The 19,436-nt window shown below is 38.8% G+C and overlaps 1 protein-coding gene across 1 annotated transcript in view; it reads left to right on the top strand.

The window, feature by feature from the left end:
• The window catches only part of SYNE1 (spectrin repeat containing nuclear envelope protein 1), a 300,005-nt gene that overhangs the window by 159,405 nt on the left and 121,164 nt on the right, over window positions 1-19,436 (top strand). Inside the window, 8 exon segments of the mRNA XM_032216017.1 lie at window positions 513-698; window positions 1,178-1,300; window positions 2,074-2,256; window positions 3,404-3,547; window positions 12,536-12,733; window positions 14,404-14,544; window positions 16,747-16,914; window positions 18,707-18,872. Coding sequence (XP_032071908.1) covers window positions 513-698; window positions 1,178-1,300; window positions 2,074-2,256; window positions 3,404-3,547; window positions 12,536-12,733; window positions 14,404-14,544; window positions 16,747-16,914; window positions 18,707-18,872 — 1,309 coding nt within the window.

The following is a 19,436-nucleotide window of genomic DNA, read 5'->3' as shown; positions in this document are numbered from 1 at the left end:
AGGAAATGATTGGCCTAGTAAGGAAAGTAAGATATATCATACATCCTTGATCACGGACTGCAAGTAATCTATTTACAGTAGTTTAATAGGAATATTGAGTATTTTAAAAGATTAATGAAAAGCTACTAAGAAGCTTTGTCGAGATCAGGCTTTTCATGCACTGGAAATTCCAAGTTTCTAATTTACTTAGATGAATCTTCCTGGAGTTCAGGCCTATACATTTTGTCTTAGCATCTTTTCAGATAATGGAGTAATTCTAGATAACTGTTTCCAGATGTAATAAGAGGTAACATTAAACAAAGAGATTATGCAATCTAATTTCTCTAAAGCTTCTATATTAGCAGAAATTGCAAATGTATTTCCAAAATACAATTGATATTTCAGCAAAGTTATAGCTGCTTTTTAAAAATATCCTATTATTTAAAAAAGGAATAATTGCAATAATGTTGAGCCTAAACTTTAGTTCAGTTGCAGCTGGAAAAGTTAAACATCATTTATTTTATACAATTTAGACCATGTTTGAAGAGGCTGGTGAACTTCCCAGGGATCTTGAAACTATGAATGAAAAAACAGAATACTTGGCAAGTGTGTATTTCACTGAAGAGATGTTTCAGCAAGTGTCAGATCTTCGTAGACAGACTGAGGATTTACAACAGGCTATCAAACAACGGCTACAAAATATTCAGGATGCAGCCAAAGTATGTGGAAAGCACTTTATAGTACATCATCTGTGGGAACTGTATTAGGAAAACAAAATGCTAATCTAGTTCATTTAGATGTGGCTATTCATTTTTATTTTTTTAAATGTATTCTTCTATTGTAATTATTTTTTTAAATTTTTTATTTTTTATTTACTTATCACATTTTGGAATACCCATCTCCTTCTGTAAGAGACTCTGGGTGGTGTACAATAAAATATTAAAACATAAAATTAGGACATAAAAGTTAAAATTTTAAAAGGGGCAAAAGTTGATTAGAAACATTCTTCAAAGTTAATTGAAAGATAAAAGAAAGACATTTAGGGTGCTCTCCATTCCCATGGCTATGCACACCTCTGGGCTCCCCAAGCAAGGCTTGTAGATGTTTATATATCAGTCATAAAACATTAAGATCTGGGATCATGTTTTCTGGTTTTGCTTGAAACTCATATTTTCTGCTCCACATTTTATATTTATAGGATATGAAGAAATTTGAAACAGAAGTGAAAGCTCTTCGTACAGCTTTAGAGCAAGCTCAAGCCACTCTGACATCTCCAGAAATTGGCCGTTTGAGTCTGAAAGAACAACTTTCTCACCGACAGGTAGACTGATCGTATCATTGAGATACTACTTGCAGAAGCACAGTTGTGAAGTATTAATTCCTGGGTTACTTTGAGACTAGTTACCTTCCTTCAATTTCTAGGATGAATGCTAATAATAAGAGTCATCCTGATATTGAACAGTAGAGTTAACCCAACTATTTGTCGATTTGGGTGCTGGAAGAGCTAAGAGAAAGAAATGTTAACTTCAGCATTGGCTTTTGTGGTATTTGTTATATTCAGAAATGAAGTTCTAGGTTTATGTTAGTTCAGAGTGGTTTTGTAGGGTACTACATACTGTATGTATTTCAGAATACAGGGAATCCTCATTTAGTCAGCACAATTGGGACCGAGTTGTTACTTATTTCATTAAGTGAAATCGTAACTACACGAAGCATCATGATTTTACTTCAGCTTTTTTTTTTTTTTGCTTTGCCGACCTGCAAAGATTGTAAATGTGGGTATTAGTTATTGTTTTATTACTGTCCTGTTACTTTATGAAGCAGTCACTAAATGAGGACTACTTGTACTTCAACTTTTAGTCTCATGTTAAACTGAAACCACTAACCAAACAGATACATTTATTAAAGCCTAACTTCCATCTGCTTTGAATCTTTGGGATTGTTTCTTAGGACTATTATCCCATTCATTATTGTTTTAAAACATAAAACTCATTTTGAGCATTTCAGGTCTAGAATTAATAATTAAATTAACTTTTAAATCATTTTTGCAAAACACACATAGTAGCGTTGCTTATGTATGCTCAATGTTTCTAGCATTTGCTTTTGGAAATGGAATCATTGAAGCCAAAGGTTCATGCAGTCCAAGTTTGTCAGAGTGCTTTACGGATCCCTGAAGAAGTTCTCACTACTCTACCGATATGTCATGCAGCTCTTAGGCTGCAGGAGGATGCCAGTCATCTACAGCACACAGCTATCCAGCAGTGCAATATAATGCAGGCAAGTATATGTTAAAATAAGACTCAAACTAATACATGAGTGTGGTACACTTTCCATTGGAAGAATTTACAGAAGGAAAGTTGTAGGTTTAATGATGAACGAAAGAGCTAAAACATATGTGAAAAGTATGAATTGGTGCCATCCAAGTTGTTATGAGTGTGTTTGAAAGCAGGAAAATGTACGTTGTTAGACTCCTGTGAATGATGATAATGGATGAACCAGACATAGATTTTTCATTAACATGTTTTATCATTATGTGAACGTTGAAAGGAGCTAAACTAAGAACCATAAACAGAGGGAAAAATGTACAGTGATTTGAGACGAAACTAAAGTGAGAAAATCTTGCAAGGAGTCTACTTTTGGTCACATTTATTCAATACGGTATATAGGTAATCCTTGACTTACAATCATTTGTTTAGTGACCATTCAAAGTTATACCATCACTGAAAAAAGTGAGTTACGACTGTTTACACATGACCGTTGGAGCGTCCCTGTGATCATGTGTTCAAAATTCAAACACTTGGCAACTGGCATATTTATGATGGTTGCAGTGTCCTGGGGTCATGTGATCATGTGCAACGTTCTGACAAGCAAAGTCAGTGGGGAAGCCAGATTCACTTAACAACCATGTTACTAAATTAACAACTGCAGTGATTCACTTAACAACTGTGGCAGGAGAGGTCATAAAATGGGACAAACTCATTTAACTGTTTTGCTTAGCATGGGGAATTTTGGACTCAAATGTTGGGGACTATCTGTGGTGTAATACATATCTACTTAGAAATAAATAGCAATATCATTTAGACTTATATACTGCCTCACAGTGCTTTACAGCCCTTTCTAAGTGATTTACAGAGTCAACATATTGCTCCCAGTAATCTGGGTCCTTATTTCACTGACCTCAGAAGGATGAAAGGCTGAGTCAACCTTGAGCTGCTGGGGCTCGAACTATCAAACTGCAAGCATCTGGCAGTCAGCAGAAGTAGCCTGCAGTACTGCATTCTAACCACTGTGCCACCATAGCTAATCCTATTAGAAGATTGCAACTTCCCCCTCCTCGTTTTTGGTGATGATTGTAATGATGAAGCTAAGTTAATGAAGTAGTTATCTTATTTTAAAGGCTCAATTATCTATTCTTTCTCTCTAGGAGGCAGCAGTACAGTATGAACAATATGAACAAGAGATGAAACATCTGCAGCAAATGATAGAAAAATCCCACCATGAGATTCAAGAGAAGCCCATATCAACAAGTAATATCCAAGAATTGGAAGCCCAGATTTCATGCCATGAGGTATTACAACTGAGATCCAAGGATTACTTTTTTTTTTAATGCTAAAAATTATTTTGCTTTGTTTTCCTATCTCATCATTTTGTCTTTTTTCCACAATAAGTAGTTGAAATTGGTAACAGCTCTTAATATAGCTGCTATAGCCTCATCTGAGACCATTTTTGGTGATCAAAGACTCCTTATTTTAGAACCCAAGAGTTATATCCTACTCACGTTTAATTGTCTTTGGGGATATTAGATATGCTCTTAGAGAAACAACTTTGTGAAACGTGTGTAATTGTGTAATGTGCATAATGGATTTATTGGTCTCCATTTTTGGTGTACCATCGTCTATATTTTAATGTTGTCAGTTGTCTCTCCCTATACCACTGTTACCCTGTTTCCCTGTAAATAAGACCTCCCCAGATAATAAGCCCATCAGGCTTTTGAGTGCATGTGCTAAAATAAGCCCTCTCCCAAAAATATTGCAACACAGCAGCAGCCATGAGGTGACCATGCTCGTGCATGTGCACATGGCCTACTGTTGTGACTCAGCAGCAGTCTTCTGTGAGTCTTTTCGGAATGCAAGATTAATGATGCAGATGGGGCTCGTTAGTGGGGTTTTGGGGATAAAAAGACGGATAGTGCCACGCCCTAGTTGCAGGAGTCAACGTTCCTTGATCCTTGATCATGGTTTCTTTGATGTACACTTGGAAAATTGATTTGACTTCTGTAACCCTGATTCGTAGAGACTTTGGGAGAAGTGCATTGCTTGTAAGAGTTTTGTTTTGTATTCTGTTATCTAGTCTGAGACTTTATTTATGTTATTTTTGGGCTCGCAGCCAGTTTGAGCTGGGAACTGATAAAGAGAGTCCTTTTAAGTTTGTCTGCCTGCCGTCTGTTAACGAGCGGAGAAGGGGGGACAGAACAGCCTACTATATTTTTTTTGTACCAAGCAACAATCATCCAGATCAGTACAGTCACATCCTCCAAAATATCCCTTTGCTTCCTGGGAATTGAAAAACATCCTGTGAGCAGGTTGTATGGCGTACCTTCCAATACTCTGACAGTAATAAGAACAAGTAATGCATTAACACTATACATTTACTTAAATAGGTTATTAAGTTAGGGGTCCACAAGGTAGGTAGGTAGGTAGGTAGTTTTATTTATATGCCGCCCTTTTCCCTGGGGGGACTCAGGGCGGCTTACAGTTCAAAAGGAAGGGAGGACATACAAATTAAACACATAAGACAGTACATCGTTAAAAACACAACATTCATACAATTCGGGTGGGTTGAAGTCTTTAGTCCCAGGCCTGTCGGGACAGCCAGGTTTTGAGGGCTATGCAAAAGGTCTGGAGGGTGGTGAGGGTACGAATCTCCACGGGGAGATCGTTCCATAGGGTCGGAGCTGCCACCGAGAAGGCTCTCCTCCGCGTGGTTGCCAGTCGACACTGACCGGCCGATGGAACTCGGAGGAGGCCTAATCTATGCGATCTGATTGGTCGAGAGGAGGTAATTGGCAGTAGGCGGTCTCTCAAGTACCCAGATCCACTACCATGAAGGGCTTTGTAGGTGACAAGTAGCACCTTGAAGCGTACCCGGAGATCGACAGGTAGCTAGTGCAGCTTGCGGAGGATAGGTGTTATGTGGGTGAAACGAGGTGCACCCACGATCGCTCGCGCGGCCGCATTCTGAACTAGCTGAAGTCGCCGGATACTCTTCAAGGGCAGCCCCATGTAGAGCACATTGCAGTACTCCAGCCTAGAGGTCACAAGGGCCCGAGTGACTGTTGTGAGAGCCTCCCGGTTCAGGTAGGGGCGCAACTGGTGTATCAGGCGAACCTGGGTAAATGCCCCCCTGGTCACAGCTGACAAATGGTGTTCAAAAGTCAGCTGTGGGTCCAGGAGGACTCCCAAGTTGCGGACCCTGTCTGAGGGGCGTAGTATTTGACCCCCCAGCCTGAGAGATGGAACACTTGGCCAATTAATAGGAGGGAAGCACAGCAGCCACTCGGTCTTATCTGGATTGAGAACAAGCTTGTTAACCCTCATCCAGTCTCTAACAGCCTCAAGGCCCTGGCTCATCACGTCCACCGCTTCATTGAGTTGGCACGGGGCGGACAGATACAACTGTGTATCGTCCGCATACTGGTGGTATTTTATCCCGTGCCGCCGAATGATCTCGCCCAGCGGTTTCATGTAGATATTGAAAAGTAGGGGGGACAGGACCGAACCCTGCGGCACCCCATATGTTAGGGGCCTAGGGGTTGATCTCTGCCCTCCGACTAACACCAACTGCGACCTGTCCGAGAGGTAAGAGGAGAACCACTGCAAAACAGTGCCTCCCACCCCCACCTCCCGCAGTCATCGCAGAAGGATACCATGGTCGATGGTATCGAAAGCCGCTGAGAGGTCAAGGAGTACCAGGATGGAGGCATGGCCTCCATCCCTGGCTCTCCAGAGATCATCGGTCAATGCAACCAAAGCAGTTTCTGTGCTGTAGCCAGGCCTGAAGCCAGACTGGAATGGATCAAGATAGTTAGCTTCCTCCAAGGACCGTTGGAACTGAAAGGCCACCACCTTCTCAACAACCTTCCCCACAAAGGGGAGGTTGGAGACTGGACGATAGTTGTTTAGTACGGCTGGATCCAAAGATGGTTTCTTCAGGAGGGGTCTCACCACCGCCACCTTAAGAGCGGGGGGAAAGACCCCCTCCCGGAGGGAGGCGGTAACAACCGCCTGGATCCAGCCCCGTGTCACCTCCCTGCTGTTAACAACCAGCCAGGAGGGGCACGGGTCCAGTACACATGTGGAGGCACTTACAGCTCTCATGGCCTTGTCCACATCCTCAGGGGCAACAGCCTGAAACTCAACCCAGCGATGGCCTACCAGATTATCCCTTAGTGCCTCGGCTGGTTCTGCAGAGTTGGAGTCCAAGTCCGACCGAAACCGAGCAACTTTGTCCGCGAGAAACTGGACGTAATCCTCAGCCCAGCCCTGCAAAGGATCCTCCGTATCCCTCCTATTTAGGAGGGAACGGGTTATCCTGAACAGGGCGGCTGGGCGAGACTCGGCGGAAGCAATCAGAGTGGCAATGTAAGTTCTTTTAGACGTCCTGATTGCCCGGATGTATTCTCTGATGCAAGATGTTAAAAGTGCTCGGTTCGATTCGGATTTATTGGATCTCCATTGGTGCTCTAGGCGTCTCTTCCGGCGTTTCCTCTCCCGGAGTTCCTCAGTAAACCAAGGAGCCCTCCTGGATCCACTGCCTCGGAGCGGCCGTAGAGGCGCAATCCGGTTAAGAGACTCCGTCGCTGCCGAGTTCCAAGCAGCAACCAGAGTCTCTGCCGGACTGCGGGCGAGGGTATCAGGAATAACCCCAAGCTCCATCTGGAACCTCAGAGGGTCCATAAGTCGCCTGGGGCGGAACCATCTGGTCGGTTCCTCCTCCCTACAGTGGGGGTGTGGTCTCCGAAAGTCAAGCCTCAGTAGGTAGTGGTCTGACCACGACAGGGGTACAATCTCACTACCCCTCAGACCAAGATCACAAGTCCACTGCTCTGAAAGAAATACGAGGTCGAGCATGTGACCCGCCGAGTGGGTTGGGCCCCGAATTACTTGGGTCAAGCCCATGGCTGTCATGGAAGCCATGAACTCCTGCGCTCCATCAGAGTGTTCACCGAGCGAAGGCAAATTGAAATCCCCCAGAACCATAGGCCTGGGGAACTCAATTGCCAGCTCGGCTACTGACTCGAGGAGCGAGGGGAGGGCTGCTGCAACGCTGTTGGGAGGCAGATACGTTAACAGCAGGCCCACTTGGCCCTTGAGGTCCAACTTCACCAGCAGGGACTCACACCCGACAAGCTCCGGAGCAGGGATCCTACGAGGTACTAGAGACTCTCAGATAACAATAGCCATACCCCCACCCCTTCCCTGAGCTCTCGGCTGATGGAGCACCTGAAATCCCTCTGGGCACATCTCTACGAGGGGGACTCCTCCCTCCGGGCCCAGCCAGGTTTCAGTAATACATGCCAGGTCTGCCCTCTCGTCTAAAATTAAGTCCCGGATGAGAGGAGCCTTATGAACTACAGACCTGGCATTTAGCGACAACAGCCTGAGACCAGGGTCCTGATTACTCGCACCATCTGGCCTTGGAGTGGGACTCATAGGGCCGGAAAGAGGGATCTCTGTAACGTAGCGAACCCTCCTTCCCCGGTAATGGCCAGCCCTAAAGTCCCCGCCATATCTGCCCCTCCCCGTTACGACCGTAATGCTCCGGCCCACTCCCGTGTCCGTAATTCCCCCAACCACCCTAATGACCCCCGGGTTCCTCGAGAGGTCCTCCGAATCAGGCACACTCATTCGTTCACCCCAAGCAGTCCCCACGTAGTAATTAAAACACAAAAAATACAACAGTAATAGGTAATAAAAAGTGGGATCATTCACTCAATCACATACAGTCCCATACACTCACCGTGCCAGTTAAAAATTACGCAACCGTGCGAAGTTCGTAGGCGGGTGTACAAAAAAAGTAGATGCACAAAAAAGTCCAATCCGGTGGAATAGATGACGGTTGCAAAAGTAGGGAGCAGATTGAATAATGTCCCTGGTGTCCCTGGAATGCCAGGGACAGGTAGCAGTCCAAGGGGCGTAGTGGAAAGTAATGACGATGGCAATATTGGCAGTCCACGGGCCGTAGGAAATAATAGTGATGGTAACAGTCAGGGCTAAGAAAAACAGGATCACAGGCCCTAAATATATGGGTGAGGGAAGTCAGATGGTCAAAGTCCAGAGTGGCAGGGAACCAATGTTGGTAGAAAAGGCAGCGTTGGTAGAAAGGCAGCATTGGAGAAGAAGGCAGCGTTGGTGGGCTATGGTTTTGAGGGCAACCCCTGGTCCGTGGACTGGCACCAGACCGTGGCATGTCAGAAACTGGACCAGGCAAACAAGCGAAGCCCCATCCATGGGATGCAGGCAGCATTCTCCCTCTCCTCCGCAGAAAACCCCCTCTCTGGTCCCTGGTGCCCAAAAGGTTGGGGGCCGCTGTATTAAATGCAGTGAGAACACCATCAGAGTGGTGGCCAAAGCAAAGTAATACCCCTAAAATATGAACATTTGGGTTTGAATTGTTTTAAGATTTTTTCCTACTGCTCTTACAAGCTAATGCATTGTTTTAAAACTATTTTTTTCATGTATTAAAAATTAAAAGGGATTAAGCAATGAAAACTCTCAAAGGAGGAAGAAAACATATATTCAGACTGAGCTGAACTACATACCTCAGAGTTCATTATCATTTTAAATGAGTCCTATAATTATGCACATTTATATCGCATTATTTTTCATATGAGAAGCAGCGGGTTTACAACTACTATTTGGAATGAAAGTTTGCTTAAAGTATCAAATTCCAGTGAAATAATTATTAATAATTAATTTGATATTATATATATATATAATCGATTCCCAACATAGGGTATGGCTAGCTGATGAGAGCTAAATAGCTTGAAATAGATCTATACTAGTCTCCCTTTATTTATTTATCAGCATAAATATAACATATATATATATATAATGTATACACACACACAAACACACACACACACATATATACATACATATATACACACATATATACATACATACATACATACATACATACACCAGTCTCTTACATTTTTATTCAGGATGGGTGGTTGAGTTTCTCTATTTACTTCACTGAATTATTTTAGGTAAAATAAGAAGTGTAAAAACCTGCTATGCAACAAAAAATATGAGATCACTTTGTTCTAACTGGAAATATTTAAAAACAAAACAGCCTACAGCTTTTTTTTGAAGAGCAAAATATGAGAAATTACTACCATAACAGAAAGCATGTTATTCTGGAAAAAAAAACCACAGTTATTAAGTTGTACAGTAAGAATTAACAAATGTATTTTCATCTTGAAAATTTGGTACATTGTGAATATTTCTATGGAGGCTGAAGCGATCACTCTCAAAATTGCTATATAATCAGTCTCAATACCCTTCCTCAATTTCTCCATTGAGCTTTCTTTATTTGGATACATTATTTGTGAAAAACTTCTTTATATAGTCAGAAGCTAAAGAAAAAAGATTGATTGAAATGTACAAGTTACCTGTATAAATGTTGCTGTGTCAATAGTTGCTTTTACATCAAGCAACCAGTTATATATGTAAAGAATTTCTTTCACTTACATACTTACAAGTCTTCTTTGTACTCAAGGCAACTTGAGCTCTGTACATGAAAGAGTGCATTAGGATAATCCAGGAAAATAAGATTATACTTATATCTATACTTATACTTGCTTATGCTATACTTAGGTTATTGAGGCCATGGTTCTCAATTGTTTCCCCAAATACCGTATTTTTCGAAGTATAAGACGCACCCTTTTCCCTCAAAAAAGAGAGTGAAAATCTGGGTGTGTCTTATACACTGAATACAGCATTTTTGGCTACCGAAACCCCACCCACTTTGCAAAAATGGATGTGCAGAGGGTTTGGGAGCCTTGCAAAGTGCTTCTGAGGGCTGGGGAGGGCTGTTTTGCCCCCCCCCAGCCCCCGGGAGCACTCAACAAGCTTCTCAAAGTCTCTGCATGCCCCCCTTTTTCTTTTTTCTTTTGCGATAAATGAGGCATGCAGAGGATTTGGGAGGCTGCCAAGTGCAAAAACTTTTTTAAAAAATTTACCTTCAAAATCATGGTGCGTCTTATACTCTCATGCGTCTTCTTGTCTGAAAAATATGGTACATAATATTCCAAACTATTCCAAAATAATTAAAAATTCACAGGATTAATATACAGCAATCATCATACAAAATCCTTGTACTCATGAAAACATTAAACTTCCAACTTTATCCCAAAACATCATGTCAAAAAATATCATGATAAATTTGTGGATGAGTAATTTATGAAATATATTTTGGTAATTCGGTGGAAAATTATCTACCGGTGAGCTGCCTTTACCACATTTTCCTCTGTTGACTTGTATCATCTTTAATCATGATCCTTTTTTACTTTTCCAAAATTAAGTTGAAACTATTTGGGCTAAACAGTGCAAAGGGTATTCAGTCTATTAGAATACTTTTGCTGAAGTATTCTCTATACTCCATATGCCAGGTTGATTTATAGCAATTCATTTAGTGACTGTTCAAAGTTACGATGACACTGAAAAAAGTGACTTAATGACCATCTTTCACACTTACCACTGTTGTAGCATCTTCATGGTTATATGATCAAAATTTAGATGCTTGGCAACTGACTCATATTTATGACAGCTGCAATGTACGGGGGTCATGTGATCACTTTTTGTGACTAACAAAGTAAATGGGGGACCTGATTCACTTAATAACTGTGTTACGAACTTAACAACTGCAGTAATTCACCTAACAACTGTAGCAAGTGAAGTCATAAAATGGAGCAAAACTTTACAAATGTCTTACCAACCAACAGAAATTTTGGGCTCAGCTGTAGTTGTAAGTCAAGGACTACCTTTTTATATAAATTTGGAAATTATCACCCAAATTGATGGTGGATCTGAAAGGTTCAGAAGCAAAGATTTGTAGAATGATAAAATTATTTTACACAGATATTAGAAAAATCTGTCAATATGAAGGAAGACAGTCTGTAGGACTCAAGGCGAAAGATGGAAAGAGAGAGAGAGAGAGAAAGAAAGAGGGGGGGAGAGGGGGGAAAGCCAAGATTCTAACATTGCATTTCTTTCTCCTACTTATGTATCATAAAGGGTTGAGATCCATTCATTTTGAGGCAGAAATAGTAATTGATGCCTATATAGTCTCAGGTGCTTTGTTTCCAACCTTGCCTCACAGAAGTGTTTCCCATAAAATCTGTTGCAGTTGACTGAAATGCAATTGTCTATGGCATTTTATTCTCTATCTAGTCCATCTTTTGGGCAATTGTTTTAGGAACTATAAATGCAACATAAAGGAGCTTATTATATACCAGTTGGGAGCAAAGCTGACAAAGGCACATATAAAGGAATTAAAATGTCTAGGTCATTAGGTATGTGTGTGTGTGTGTATGCTTTTGTAGTCTTTGATAAGAGTCAGTAGCAATTTTTGCTTTCACTTTCTATACAGCATTCTGAAGCTAATACTGTATTCCATCTCATTCTATCTACTTATTAGAAGCCTAACCCAAAATACTTGAATTAAAGAGTTAAACAGCCACTTCTATATCCTAGTAGCTTTGTTTTGCAATCCTTATTTACTGTGCTAGCCAGGTTGAGTCAACATTGAGCAGATCTAATCCTAAATGTGTATTTGCTGCAGAAAGAGAGGCTATTTGGATTTTAGTTTTAAATAAGCTTATTTGGTTTTTTTAAAAATTCTAAATGAAACCTGGAGGTAATACCAGATACTGCTGCACTTAAGCAATTACAAAAAAGATCTTTTCTTCTAACTACATTTATTTTTGCTATATTTGTACAGCCAGCATATTAGAACAGCAAGAAGAAAGTGACAGTGTTTGTTAGCCTTGCATTTTATTGCCTGCTCTGTTGACTATTGTATATTCATAAAGAGAAACAGCAGTTTAAAAAAACACTTCTAGTTATTGCATGACCTCATTTCCCTGGTATGTAGTATGCAGACATTGAGCTGGTTTTGGTGCCTTGCAGGAAGGCGACAGCATAAATTATTCCTCCTGTCCCTCCCCTGTTTTGAGCAGAATCCTGTGTGGAAATGCTTTGTCTTTGTCATCAGCTTAATCTCCTTGCCTGTGATAAGTGAGCAGCTCATTTGCATAGCTGTCTCTGTGAAAGGGTTAAGTGTGCATGTGATGCAGCCTGACTTGTTCTTTTTTCCACAATCAACATCCTGTAGTTCAGCTATTGCTGTGGCTAATGTGGAGCGTCTGAAACACAGAGCTGTGATTTCATTGGCTGATCTTAAAGAATCGAGCCAGGTTTTTCTAACGGAAGCAGAATTGCTGCTAGCTTGAATTCCTTATGGCCTTTACTGATCCTGTGGTTTTTCTCAGGAGCTGGCGGAGAAGATCAAAGGTTACCAAGAGCAAATTGCATCTCTCAATTCAAAGTGCAAGATGCTAACCATGAAAGCCAAGCATGCCACTATGTTGCTGACAGTGACGGAGGTGGAGGGGCTGTCAGAGAGAATGGAGGAGTTGGATTCAGAAGACATGCTTCCTGCACTTAGTGCTCACCCGTCTGTAATGATGGTAAGCAATGACCATGTAATTCACATTTATCTGTCGGGATCGTTGTTTGCAGTACCACTTCTCACTCTATTGTGAACAGGATTGCAATCATTTAGATCGTTTACTTGCTTTTAGGAGATGCCTGAATATTGTGGAGTAAAAGATAATAAACTCAGTATATGCAAAACAATAAGGTGAAGGGAAAAGTGAAGACAAATCAGTCAATTATCTTTGTCGGCTATCTGATGGGAGGGGGTGTAAGTCAACCTTTTAAAATATGTGTACTATATATGAGCACTAAAAAGCAGTAAATCGTTCACGCTAAATAACAATAAGTTAGTTTCAGGCTTATATGTGTAATAACTCATTTAAAATTTTTATAGCTTGTACATCAAATGCAGATTGCATGTCTAAATGCAGAACTGAAGAAGAATTTAAACTAAAATGTTTCATTACATATAAATTACTTAAACATCTGCAGCAGTGGTAAATGTTACAGAGGTTTATACTGTACTACAAATATTTTATAGATAAATAAAATGTTTCAGTGTTAACTATTAACAGTAAACAGAAGACCATATTTAAAATCAGAACATTTCATTATGATCATAGATCAGAAAATTAAATTTTAAAATATAAATTACCGAACAAAATTTAAAGTATTTGATGGGATCTTTATCACTGCCTGGCAATAGGTGGCAATTCTCCTAGCTACATCTTTTCGTTGATGTCTAATGATATGATAATAGTTTAATATTCAACTCATCTGTTTTTGTCTGGGAATTACTGGAGGAGTAATTCATATATGATACTTTTGGAAATCTCAATAATAACTCCAATAAAAGAGGACTTAACTGTTTCTATTTCTCCATTTTTGTTTGGTTCCTGTATTAACCCTCATATAAGATGCCTTAAATGGATGCTAGGGAAGTTTGGTAGAATATGGGCAGGGAGGGGAAAATAAAACGATGTTAGATGACTGAAACTCCATCTGAATTAGTTGAATGGAGCTAAATGATTGTTTTCAGTTGTTTTATATTTTTATATTTATTATATTTTATTTATGTATTTATCATATATAAAAACTACCTATTTTTACATGTTGATCAGCTTCTTTTTATAGTAATCCTATGTTGCTGAATTTCCAAGGATACAAAAAGGAGCTTAAGCCCCAGTGTTGCAGGTTCAACTGGAGGAAATCTGCATTGCTTTTGGCTAAATGTTCTAGTTGTTTTTTCTCTGTAATTTTTCCCACTTAGTTTCTTTCTTGGTAGAATTAATATCTGTGTTTTTTCGCTATTGTGGCTGTACTAATTTTTAGATAGAACTGTCACGTAAATTACTTAGAAATTCATCATTCATCAGCTTTACTAACATACTTTTGGGGAATACATAGTGATCATAATGAAAAATGTGATTGTATAAAAGAGATTTTGACAGGCACAGCTAATGATACAGAGGTGGAGAATGTTTTGCCTGTCAAAACCTTCCTAGGTTCAAGGATTAAGTAGCATGAAGAGTAGAATTCATCTCCTTCTTTATAGTTAGTCTGTATACAGGTTTGAGAAGGGACCATAGTCTCTTATAAACTATGTTCTGATGAAACTCCACATTTTTGAAGACATGAAATACAAAGTCTTTCTTGTATCTGAATGATCTTCCTGTCCTTTGGGATGCATTTCCCATGGCAGATGACTGCTGGTCGCTGTCACACACTTCTGTCACCAGTTACTGAGGAATCTGGGGAAGAGGGAAGCAACAGTGAGATCTCTTCTCCTCCTGCTTGTCGCTCTCCTTCACCTGTGGCTAATGCTGATGCTTCTGTTAATCAGGTATCTCCCTCAGCATTCATTCATCTGTGCTATCTGCAAACATCTATGGTCCTCATACAGTGTATAATATCTCATTTGTTCAGTAATGCTGAGTGTAGATCATTCATGCTGGGCAAATGTAGAACCTTTATTTTATCATTAATAAATCACCATTCATTCTCACTTTCAAAATTAGTTTAGCATATCAAAATGATAAAAGATCTTGAGAAAACACAACGTTGTGCTAACATTTAGACATATTTCGTTATCTCTTTGTCTTGATTCCATCACTAGATCGTTGCAGAAATAGATATATTATTTTCCATTGTTTTGTTTATGCGGGGATAATTCAATTTTTTCATATGATTTCAGCTGTTTTCGTTGCATCACTTTCAATAGAAAAGTTCGTTTAAAATGTATCTGCATATGTCTACACATATGGTGCAAGGCCTTCTATCCATCAAAAGTATTTCGTAATCATTTTGTATCATTCTTTTTATGATGAAAAGAAATATAAAATGGAATAAAACAGTGAGTTGTAGATTCTGATGTCTCCTTACATATACTGCATACTTGAGATCTTCCTACAGATTTTCAGTAATATTCAACTTGTGGGACTGTGAAGGACAATCCAAAATTTTACCTTTCCTTTAAGTACTTCACAGCCATGTTTCAGAACATTAGCTAGCTGAAATATACAGCCTTTTTTTCAGCCTTCGTTTTTTAATTACCATATTTTTGGAGTATAAGACACACCCTTTTCCCTCAAAAAGGAGGGTGAAAATCTGGGTGCATCTTATACACTCAATACAGCATTTTTTGCCTCCTGAAACCCCACCCCATCACCAAAATGTCTGTGCAGAGCCTTTAGGAAGCTTTCAGAATGCTCCTGGGGCTGGGGAGGGTAAAAATGAGAAAAAAAATGGGCTGTTTTATGCTCAATTTTGGCCTCCTCAGCCCCCAAGAGCACTCTACAAGTTCCTAAAGGCTATTCATGCCCATTTTTTGGAAAAAAAAAAGGGGGGGGGCGTTTTTAGACATCTGCAGAGTTCAAAAAAAATTTAAAAAATTTGCCTCTTCAAAATCTTGTACTCCGGTGCATCTTATACTCCGGTGCATCTTATACTCCGAAAAATACGGTAGGTTATTTGCTTGAAGGCTAGAAAAATCTAGATGTCCAAAACGAAGCTTTCATTGCAAAGGACATGCTGAAAAATTCAATGGATACTGTCCACTGCAGCACAGAGTGTCTCACAACAATGACCTTCATAGGAACAAATGTCAGAAGCAAATGTCATAATAAAAGGCATCATTTCAAGTATGCAAAATAAAACCTTGATAAACCTGAAATGTTTTGGAATAATGTGCTTTTGAATGATGAAACAAAAAGTGAACTCTAGAATCATAACCATGCAAGTTACATTAGGAGAAAAATGGGTGAAGCATTTGATGAAAGAAACACCTTATTCTATCATACTTTGAATGCAGCCAAGAGCGCAGAAATATTATGTTGTGGAAGGAAGAATGAATCCAAAATTAAATGCCATCACAATCTTAGAAGCAAATATCCTAGAATCAGTGAAGAAACTGGATCTGATAGGCTGTTTTATCTAGATAATTCAAACCTTACATCTAAAACAACTATGAAGTACTTAAAGGGAAAAAAGTTAAAATAGTTGACAATGATACTTTAAGCTATATCAGAAACTTTTTAGGAAACAAATCTTATTTGCAGTGCAACTAATGAAAAAAGTGGGTATCATAAATATATAGGTAACATCTAAAATCAAATATTTATGTTATCTTTGTCATTGACTTTATGTATATTTTAAATAGCATGTGAGTATTTAAAGTTAGTTCTTTTCTGGCTGATGAGGTTTCCTGGAACACTGGGATGCAGTGCTATATGTTTATCATGTTAAATCAAAGATTGGCAAATTTGTAATTCTTCAATGACACATTTATAATTCTTCAGTTCTGTGTTTGCCTAAATCAGTCATAGCCATCTTCAAAGTTGTTCCAATATGTGTCAGGTGGTAGTGATGTTTTTTTTTCATAAAAAATACAAGCTAAAATGATAGAAATAAAATAAAATAATGCTGTTAAAACATCATAGATGAGAACGATAAAATATTAGTACTAAATTAGAATATATTCAAATTTCAAAAATAAGCTGAACTTTCAGCACTTTTGAAAATACAATATTTTACCTTATGCTCATAGGACATTGCTTATTATCAAGCCTTATCGGCTGAACAATTGCAGACAGAAGCATCCCAAATTCAGCCTAGCACTCCGATTGTTCAGGAATCCTATGAGCCAAGATTAGAAGCCCTTTCCAGTACTAAACTGGATGATTTGCAACGTTCTTGGGAGACCCTGAAAAACGTGGTAAGTCTTTTGACGTAAGAAGGAATGGAGCAAATATTACCATTAATGTGGATGGGAATTTGTCTTCTGTCAATGTAAATACTTGCAAAGACACATTATTATTTAGATTGAAAATTAGCTTGCATTGGAACTGTAAGGAAATTTGCATATAGAAGGTTTCAAGGCCTAGAATAAACTCTTTTTTAAATTCCAGAAGTCACAAAACATTTTAAAACCGTCAGATGACGGTCCACCTCTGTTCATCTCTACAGGTGCTATTTCTTATGTATCCTAAATAGCATTACCCATAAACCAAGTATTAACATGCCTCCATAAAATATGAAAGGGGTAAAGGAGGATAAGGCTGCCAAAATGTTTTTGGACATGGAATACTGACTTTTGAAAAACAAAAATTACAAGTTAATAAACAATTTGGCAGCTGATTAGCTGGAATATTCAGGAGGAGCAATCCACAATACAAATGCTATTTCGGGTCATATATGGAGCTTTAGCAATAGCAGTAGCATTTATACCTATATACCGCTTCACAGTGCTTTACAGCCCTCTCTAAGCAGTGTACAGAGTCGGCATATTGTTCCCAACAATCTGGGTCCTCATTTTACCGACCTTGGAAGGATAGAAGGCTAAGTCAACCTTGAGCTAGTGAGAATCAAACTGCTGGCAGTTGGCATAATTAGCCTACAATGCTGCATTCTAACCACTGCTCCATGATGGCTTTCTTTAGCTGTAGTTTCAGATGAGGCTCCTGTATTATTAATGAGTATTGTGGTTATACTATGCAGCAATTGCTCTGAAATCCAGTCTTTTCTTTTTTTCAAATTTAAATCTTACTGTGAACCCTAAAGTCCATCAAGTTTAATATGTGAGAATATTGGGAGATGTGTTTGCTTTTTTCATATTGGCCATTGTTTTTTTTCATATTGGCCATTCATACACAAAGATCTTCATTAGGGGGTTTTCTTTGAAGTAACAAAGTTATAGCAAAAAGTTAAGTTATATCAAACTGAATTTTTAAAGAGATTCACCAGGTATCCCTGGCTATATTTTTAATCTAAGATTGTTGAGTTTCTGAAGTGTTTTAGCTTATGTTCATTATATTTAAGGTTTTCCCCCCCTTTTTATCAACTGCTTTGGAAATATATTTCAGATGTGGTTAAACAGTGTTTGAAATTAGTAAATACTAATAGTAAGTACTTGTCAGATTCCAAAAAAATGACTTCATGCCAACATGTGGATGTCCTGGAATAAAATCAGCTCCATGCCCATTTTAAATTACCAAAATCATGAATCCATATGGTACAAAGGGGAGTTTTGGCAAAAGAAATTATATGAAATACGAAAACATTAGATTGGTATCATTAAATTTGTCAACTAGATTCTAGTTTATAGATTACTACAACTATATAAGAAAAATGCAAAGCAATGTCTGTTATAGTTATAATAAAAGTTCAGGAAAAACTCCTGTTTATATAGGCTAAAAGCAATTTAATTATAGTTTGAGATGGGTAGCTGTTTTGTAACAATTTGGCAACATAAATTTCATGCAATAATGTTTATGAAAAAAAAACCTCTGCAGTAGTATGTCTTTTAAAAGCCTACGGTAAAATCACTAAACGTGTGATTGTTTTTTTAAAAAACCCTATACAAATTTAATATATCTGTATGCTTCCTTTTTCTTTTTAATGACATTTGTTCAAATTAACTTTCATTAAAATATTGTTAGTTCAGTGCATTTTCTCATTATTTAATATAAAAGTTTTAATCTCTATTTACAAATAAATTTTCATTTTAGATTAGTGAAAAACAGCGCACACTTTATGAAGCCCTTGAACGTCAGCAGAAATATCAAGATTCTCTTCAGTCTATATCAACAAAAATGGAAGCCGTTGAAGTGAAATTAAATGACACTCTAGACAGTAATAAGAGTCCAGAAAGCCAGATGGCTGGCCACCAGGTAAAATAAATAAATAAATAAATAAGGACATTACAAAGTTGTTTTTTGTTCAGTTTCAGGTTCCTGGTCTTCAGTTCCAACTGTATGGCAAAGTTATGCCAAACACGTTTTCATTCTTCGCCTTCTTTTAGAAAGTGATGAAAGTATTTTTTTTAAAGAAAACAAGTATTTTAAAAGGAAAAGAGTATTACTTTAAAGTTATTATGTATTTGCCAAGTGCTCATTCATTATCTTAGCTTTTACTGTAGTAAAGGGCAGGTAGGGAAATTAATTGAACTTTTGATCTCATTCCAGATAGGCTGGGAAGGCCCATAGAATCTTCAAACATGTCTGTTTGAATGAATCATCAAGTAAAGCAAATCCTCTTCCATTAACAAAATGTGCATTAACCTCTTTGTGTACTCCCCCAGCCTTCTATTTATCACCATCCATCTTTACCTTTGCCAGTTCCTCGAAGGAGCCTGGAAAGAGGGAGTGTCTTTTCCCTTTTTTTTAATGAAAGGAAGAGTTTCCCCCCCCCCCTTCCATTTGCTTACTAGAGAGAGCTCTGACTGGGTACTACAAAGAA

This window comes from Thamnophis elegans, chromosome 4, assembly GCF_009769535.1.
Source record: "Thamnophis elegans isolate rThaEle1 chromosome 4, rThaEle1.pri, whole genome shotgun sequence".
Taxonomy (NCBI): Eukaryota; Metazoa; Chordata; class Lepidosauria; order Squamata; family Colubridae; genus Thamnophis; species Thamnophis elegans.
This window is presented reverse-complemented; position numbering and strand designations above follow the sequence as displayed.